At 56.8% G+C, this 7,569-nt stretch overlaps 1 protein-coding gene across 3 annotated transcripts; it reads left to right on the forward strand.

Annotated features, from left to right (window-relative positions):
* Positions 1–470: 470 nt before the first annotated feature.
* On the forward strand, positions 471–5,853 carry Gtpbp3 (GTP binding protein 3, mitochondrial). 3 transcript variants are annotated; one of them, XM_055618885.1, is made up of 9 exons: positions 471–676; positions 985–1,737; positions 1,847–1,933; positions 2,777–2,979; positions 3,129–3,201; positions 3,288–3,431; positions 3,540–3,705; positions 4,258–4,536; positions 4,720–5,853. In XM_055618885.1, the coding sequence occupies exons 2-9, from the start codon at positions 1,380–1,382 to the stop codon at positions 4,943–4,945; spliced, it is 1,536 nt and encodes a 511-aa protein (XP_055474860.1). In that variant the 5' UTR covers positions 471–676; positions 985–1,379; the 3' UTR covers positions 4,946–5,853. The 3 variants fall into 3 exon arrangements, with proteins under 3 accessions (XP_055474860.1, XP_055474861.1, XP_055474862.1); XM_055618886.1 differs by having other exon boundaries at positions 3,570–3,705; XM_055618887.1 differs by lacking the exon at positions 1,847–1,933.
* Positions 5,854–7,569: the final 1,716 nt, after the last annotated feature.

Below are 7,569 nucleotides of genomic sequence, written 5' to 3' on the forward strand. Positions count from 1 at the left end.
ACAGCCCAGGTCTCCCAACTTTTCACAGTCCTGCATGGTCCACGCAGAAGGGCTGTGAGCCAAGGCTGCGCAGAGGCCCAGGATGCAACGGGCCCTGGCTGTAAACTCGTTAAGTGGAACCACGGGAGATGGACAATGTCACATTCCTGTTCCACAGACTGAAAGTAGGGCAGATGGGGACCTAAGGGGTTTGCGACTCCACCCTGCCCGGCAGCTTGTTCTCAAAAGCGCCCGCCCGCGCAGGTCCAGAACCAGAGAACTGGCTGTGCGAAGGCCCTCGCGAAACCACGCCCGCCCGGTACCTGGAATTCGAACCTCCACCCTCACCCCTAACCCGAGGCCCCTGGGCGCCTCTCGGGGAGCCTCCAGCACAAATCGGACCCGGGGCCGACCGGGACCTCCAAGAGGGCGGGAAGCCAAGGCTGGAGAGTAAGCTGGGCTGGAGCCGCCAGGGCTTCTGGGAGGAGGAGCTAGGCCTGAGGATAGCGCCTGGCTAAAGATTCTTGCCCAGGAGCTACGGCTGACAAAGCTGGGGCAGGGGCCAGAGGAGAGACCCAAGAAGGGCCACGAAGAAACTTCCCAGAAGTTTGGACCGGGTTTTCCTGGTCTAGGGCGTGGCTTCCTCCGGAACTCATCCCCTGCAGTCAATAAGATGCTTGAACTTCCGGTTTCTACAGTGAGCATCTCCTTAATAGCTTTTTCTCTCTCTCGTCTGTCTATCTCTCTGTCTCTTCCTCCGTCGCACCTGTGGCGGTCAGAGAACAACTTGCACAAGAGCTGGGACCCCTTCACTCAGTGGGTACCGGGGATTGAGCTCAGGGTGTCAGGTTTGGCGGCGAGCGCCTTTACCCTTTCATAGACGTGAGCGCTAGGACGCACGTAGCTTCTTGGCTCGTCCCAAGCTACGGAACGGACACAAAGAAAAACGAGAGTCGAGCTTCCGCTGTGACAAATCCACATTCTCTTCCTCCACTATTGTCTCAGATACCTGCGGCGCTAGGAACCGAAAACTTCGGTCTCATCTCCGCGGGGAAGCTCTTGTGCTGCACACGGCCGTACGCTCCGTACTTCCTTCTCTCGGATCATCCAATAGAAACTAAGGTGCCTGGCGGCCGGGACTTTCTGTAGACTCAATGAGTCGTTGCGCACACTGCCAGTCACCCCTCAGGAAGGCGGGACTTCCTTCAAGACCTTGACGCCTGACAGGAAGGCCGGGCAAGGTGCTTGCCAATTGGGTAATCTACGCGGCCCGGTCTGAGCGCCTTGGCGACCCTGGCGGCGCTGGCACCCGGCAGGTGGGTGTGGCGGGCCGCTGTCACGCGCGGGTCACTGCTGTAAACCCGACTCGCCCAGAGTTGCCGTGTCCTCCCGTGCTTAACATGTCCATCTCCTGGCCTCGGCTCGCACATCTCCGGCACGTCCTCGGTCGTCGTTCACTCCGAGGCTCGGCGTCCTGGATGCGCTTACTCAGTTTCTCTCCGGTCTCCTGGCTGTGTGCACGCCAGGGCAACGGTGCAGGGTCCTTGGCCCCCGGGGGCACCATCTTTGCGCTCAGCTCCGGCCAGGGCCGCTGTGCCATCGCTGTGATCCGCACCAGCGGCCCGGCCAGCGGGCTCGCGCTCCGCAGCCTCACGGCGGCCCGGGAGCCGCCTCCAGCCCGCAGCGCCTGCCTGCGCCTTCTCCGCCACCCGCGATCCGGGGAGCCACTGGACCGCGCGCTCGTCCTGTGGTTCCCAGGTGAGGGGCCCGATCCAGGGTTCAACAGCGCCCGTGTCCCGGTCTCAGGCCCTTCCGGGAGTCAGCCCGGGCCATGCCCATCGCTTGACTCTGCCCTTTGCCATACAAGGCCCCCAGAGTTTCACCGGTGAGGACTGCGTGGAGTTGCACGTCCACGGAGGTTCTGCGGTAGTCAGCGGAGTTCTGCAGGCGTTGGGTGAGGCTCTGTTGGGTGACACTGTTCCTGGAAAGACAGAAAGGTCTTGGGTGTAGGCTGCAAAACCAATTGTCATTTGGGAGAAGAAATTTGTCATGTTAATGAGGGCCATCTACATGGCTCAGCCACGAAAAGGCGATTTTTACCAAGTGTGAGCCTGAATTCTAATTCTGGACCCGCGTGGTGAGAGGAGAGAACTGATTTCTGCGAGCTGTCCTCTAGTGTGTCACACACACCACACCATATGCCATACACAGACTGCAGCATGGGGAGGGCTGAATTCCATAGTTCAGCATAGCTCAGGCTCAATTCAGTGTGTTTGGCGCTGGTTGTTTGAGGAAGGGCTAGGTCCTATGCAGGGGTTTGATGAGTAGCTCATAGTACCAGCTTATAACAAGACTGTCTGTGATTCCTGGGTGATAGGGACAGCGAGGGTCTTGTCTTTCCAGGAAGAAATGTGTGACCTTTGCTTAATGTGTGTCCATCCAAGGAAGCCACAGGAAGCCCCTGATGGCTAGCAGTCTGTTGGTCTGGGTCTGTGTGTGTAATCAGCATTGATTGGGGGGGGGGGGGCAGCTGCAGGTGGCCTTAGTGGCAACTGGCCTGGGTTCCAACAGAGATATCTACTGTCCCTAGACGGGTACCCATGTCAGACCCAGTAAGTGACCATCAGAATCCAGCTCGGAGAACCAGTGGTCTTCCTGGGGTTCCTTACAGGAGCAGGGGAACCCAAGGCAGTGTGTCACCTCAGAACCCAGAGGGGTTTGGTTTGTTGCTCAGCTGGCTGCTGCCTGCCACTGGATGGCAATCAAGGCTCTTGGGCCTTGTGGTGCTTTCCTTCAGGTAGTGTGCCAGGACTGCGGCCAGCTGAAGCTGGGGAGTTCACCAGAAGAGCATTTGCACACGGAAAGTTGAGCCTGGCTGAGGTGGAGGGACTGGCGGATCTGATCCACGCAGAAACTGAGGCCCAGCGGCGCCAGGCCCTGAGGCAGCTGGATGGGGAACTGGGCCAACTGTGTCAAGACTGGGTGAAGACCCTTAATAAGGCAAGACCTGACTGCTCACTCATCTGTGTGTTCTTTAGAGAAAGCTCTAGGCCTGTGAAATGCCAGTCAGTTGCTTAGGTCAAGCTGGAGCTGGGACTTAAGACCACAAGTTCCCAGGAACACCATGACATCAACCCTCTCCTCCCCAGGCACTGGCCCATGTGGAGGCTTATATCGACTTCGGAGAGGATGACAATTTGGAGGAGGGTGTGTTGGAACAGGGTATGTCTGGCCTTGGGGATCGGGCATCTCAGCCCCCTGAGACCTTTCTGATTGCTTCCCTTCTCCATGCCTTCTCCCTGTCACAGCTGACAGAGATGTCCGAGCCCTGGAGGCAGCACTCCGCTCCCACCTGTGGGATGCCAGACGTGGGCAGAGGCTCCGGTCAGGGGTACACGTCGTGGTCACTGGCCCCCCCAATGCGGGCAAGAGCAGTTTGGTGAATCTTCTCAGTATGTGGGATTTGGGCATGCTTAAGGCCTGGCTCCTGGGCAGGGGTGCAGCCTGAAAGTGGGGGCTCTTATCTCCACCCTACTGTCCACACTCTCCCTTCCCTTCAGGCCAGAAACCTGTGTCCATCGTGTCCCCAGAGCCAGGGACTACCCGTGATGTGCTGGAGACTCCTGTGGACCTGGCTGGCTTCCCTGCGTTGCTGAGTGACACCGCTGGGCTCCGGGAAGGTGTGGGCGCAGCTGAACAGGAGGGTGTGCGCAGGGCCCGCCAGAGGTGAGCTCAGGGCTGGTGCCCAGGGGGCTGGTGGCCTTTTCTCCCCCTTGAGTCTAGTTCATTATTCCTGAGACAAAAGGTTTTGGGCTTTCTCAAAGTTGAGGATAGGGGCCTTTGGAATTTGATTGAGATACAAACGTGGCCTTTGTCCCTTGGTCCCCTTCCTGAGTCTTGCTTTGCCATTCCCCATCAGGCCACACCCCTCTGCTTTCTCCTGTCCACTGCTTCACTCATCACTTCACCCAAAACCCTGGCCAGGCTTCTTGCTCCTCAACACTATTCCCTTTGCCATGCCCCGTGCCCCTTCCCTCCAACAGAGTCTTACCTGTGCTTACTCTGCTCCACCTCATCCTGCCAAATCCAGCCCATGCTCTCACAGACCAGGCCAGGTTCCTGGCCCATCTGCCCCTGCTCTGGCTTTTGCTCTGGGCCATGCCCTGCAGTGTCTGTCACCCCCTCCGCTGAGTCTCCTCTGCTACTCTGCTCAGCACCCACAGTGCCTTCTCAGGCCACCATGGCTAGGACCTGCTCCATGGCTTCCTTCCTCCCCAGGCTGGAGCAGGCTGACATCATCCTGGGGGTACTGGATGCCTCCGACCTGGCCTCCCCGTCCAGCTGCAGCTTCCTGAACACTGTGGTGGCCCCGCTGGTGACTCAAAGCCCCGACAGCAGCAGGCAGCGCCTCCTGCTGCTGCTCAACAAATCGGACCTGCTGTCCACTAATGCCTCAGCCATGGACACCGCCCTGCCTCCACACATGCTGCTGTCCTGCCGCACTGGAGCCGGCCTAGACAACCTCCTGCAGGCCCTCAAGACGGAGCTGGCTGTGGTGTGAGTCCCCCTCAGCCCCTTCAGCTTCCCCAACCCAAGTTCATGTGCAGGCAGCTGCTGGCTTTGGACTCAGGCCTGTCCCTCAGCCTCAGTTTCTCTCTCTGCAAAAGTAGTTCAGTAGGGGCGCCTTCTTAAAAGGTGGCTGCTCGGGCTGAGTGAGGCAGCAGGCCTTGTCTCTTGCAGGTGTGGGGACCCATTCACAGGAGCTCCAGTGCTGACCCGGGCTAGGCACCAGCACCACCTCCAGGGCTGCCTGGATGCCCTGGGACACTTCCAGCCGGACACAGACCTGGCTCTGGCAGCTGAGGCCCTGCGCCAAGCTCGGAGACACCTGAGCCACCTCACTGGTGGAGGGGGCACCGAGGAGATCCTGGACCTCATCTTCCAGGACTTCTGTGTGGGCAAGTGAGGTCCAGAGCCTGGGACTCAGCCTCAGAAGGTCTTGATTCAAGATGGCAGAGGCAGCAGAGGGCAGGAGAGATTACTGGGGTCCTGTTCCCTCCACAGTGAGGAGAGACTGGTCAGGGATCCGAGGACTGCCACTTCCCACGCCCACCCTCATGTCAGGATTAAGGCCTACATCCCCATGCCAACTGTTTGTATGTAGTGCTAGAGATAAAAACCAATGAGTGGTAAGTGCTGAGCTACCGCCCCTGCTCCTTACTGGGGAATTCTACACAAGGGCTCCACCACCCTGAACCACATTCCCCAGTCCCTCACTGGGGGTATTCTAGGCAAGGGGCTCCATCTCTGAGCCACATCCTTGGCTTCATAAAGGTTTCATTGGTGGTGGTGGGTTTTGTTTTGGTTGGTTGGTTTGGTTTTTTGAGACAAGGCTTCTCAGTGTAGCCTTGGCTGTCCTGAAACTCACTCTGTAGACCTGGCTGACCTCAAACTCAGACATCCACCTGCATCTGTCTCCTGAGTGCTGGACTAAAGATGTGCACCACCACACCAGGATCATAGCTTTATTTTTAAATTCCAAAGGAGTATGAAGAGTTCGGGTAATCCAGAAATGTTTGTTCACAAGGATCTGTCAGCCTTACCTTCCAGAATTTTGCCTAACTGTTTCTGTCTGTGGCATCATAAAGTGTGTGTGTGTGTGTGTGTGTGTGTGTGTGTGTGTGTATTTCACTTCTGTAGCAGCATGTATTATCTGTAATAAGTTCTGCTGTGACATTTTATCTGAGTATCTAATGTGTTCTGATCATGTCTTTACCCATATCTCGCCCTTGTCTCCACTCCCAATCCTGCTCATTTTCTCCTAAACTCAAATTGTCCAGTCAGTAGCTACACCATTAAAGAAAATGTCCTACACACACACACACACCAGGGCTTTTGTTGCCTGAAGAGGCTGATGTGGACCAGTGCTGTTGTCGTGCCTCTGCCACCCTTGGGGGTCACAACACACATAAGGGGTCAGGACAACTTGCAGGGGAGTTCTACATTGGCAGTGTGGGTTTTAGGGATTGAACTTGGGCTATCAGGCTTGACAGCAAGAGTCTTCACTATTTTTGATTATATGTATGTGTGGTGAGGGAGGGTGTGTGAGAGCAGACAGACAGACAGACATGCAATCTCCTAGAGCTGGGGTTACAGGAGGTTGGGAGCTCCTGAGTGCTGGGAACCAAACTCAAGTCCTGTTGAGCAGCCAGTGTTTTTATCTGCAGAGCCATCTTTCTCAAGGCCCTTATCAAATATTTCTATTTTATTTATATTTTTTTAGATTTTGCGATAGGATCTTACGTGATAGGTGATGCAGGCCCTGCGTTCCAGTTTCACAGATAAGACTCAGGAAAAGCGGGCTCTCTTAATGACCTCTGGCTTTGGGTTTGAGCAGTCAGTTGCAGCCCACCTTGAACTTTGTCAAGGACCTTCTGTCACCCCCAGTGTTGTAGGGTACAGGGGACAGCACTTGGGTCTTGTCCTGACAGTAAAGCATGGGACTTGAGGGTACAGACCCTGCAGAGACTTCGGTTCTATCCTCTGGAGGGGAACACCACTAGAGGCAGGATGCTCAAAGGCCCTGAGGCGTCATTAGATGCTGGGACAGCTGGTGTAGTCGCAACTGGCCAGCAGAGGGCGGGAGTCCCCTAGCAAAATCCTGATTGACGAGCTGTCCGCACGCCTTTCACCCCATCTAGGCTGGGTTATAAAGCAAGATCCTGTCCTGAGGAAAAAGGGGAAGGGTCCTGAGCTCCCAGGAGGACCTGCGACGCCTCGAGCTGGGCGGGGCCGGAGCTCTGGGCAACTCGCCCGCTGCAGGCCGCCTACCTCGGGCCTGGCACACAGCTGCATGCAGGCCTTGGCCTCAGTCCCTTTTTTCCAAGAAGGGTGAGGAGTTTGTGGGAAGCGGCAGGGGGTTATTTATAGAGGACGCAGGAAATCCCCAAAGAGTCAGGGCCTCACCCAGCGGAGGCGACCAGGCACTGGGCCCCCTTCCGCCCAGGAGCACTGCCTGGGGCCTGGGAGCCTGGATGAGGCTGGGGGACCAAGGGACCAAGGGTTATACCTAGGGAATCCAGGAAAGGTACCTGGATGAGTCTGGGCAGACAAAGCTGAGCCAAGCCCCTGCCTCGTGGTATTTGTGGGTATGAGTGGCGCTCAAGCCTGCACGGGGATCCTAGTAGACATACAGGCTGGCTGGAGGAGGACACAGATCAGGTCTCAGCGCTGCTGGCGAGTGTTCTGTATGCTCCTGTCTACCCACAGGGTTACGGGTGCAATGCTACACCCAATTTTCTGTGGGCGCTGGGATTGAGGCTCAGCTAGTTCCTCCTGCTTGAGCAGCGAGTACTCTCACCCACGGGAGGAGTCATTGCCCTGTCATGATTCTAAATGTATTTTACAAATCTTGGTTCCATACAGCTTCTCAAGCAAGGGAAGGTAAAGCCAGGTCTGTTAGTGCACCTGTGAACCCAGCATCATGGAGACTGAGGCAGTAGGAGCGCTGGAAAAGGTCAGCCTCACAGAGGCACCTACGGGCTAGCTCGGCATGGTGGAGCACATCCTCAGTCCCAGTACTAGGGGAGG

Source organism: Psammomys obesus, unplaced genomic scaffold (assembly GCF_907164565.1).
Source record: "Psammomys obesus unplaced genomic scaffold, mPsaObe1.curated_primary_1811, whole genome shotgun sequence".
Lineage (NCBI taxonomy): Eukaryota > Metazoa > Chordata > Mammalia > Rodentia > Muridae > Psammomys > Psammomys obesus.

Excerpts from the sequence above, each read along its gene's own strand:
- Gtpbp3 (XM_055618885.1), top strand. The coding sequence starts at position 1,380 with ATGTCCATCTCCTGGCCTCGGCTCGCACATCTCCGGCACGTCCTCGGT. Across the intron at positions 1,738-1,846 it reads GCTCGTCCTGTGGTTCCCAG|GCCCCCAGAGTTTCACCGGT; the intron begins GTGAGGGGCCCG and ends TTGCCATACAAG. Across the intron at positions 2,980-3,128 it reads GGGTGAAGACCCTTAATAAG|GCACTGGCCCATGTGGAGGC; the intron begins GCAAGACCTGAC and ends TCTCCTCCCCAG.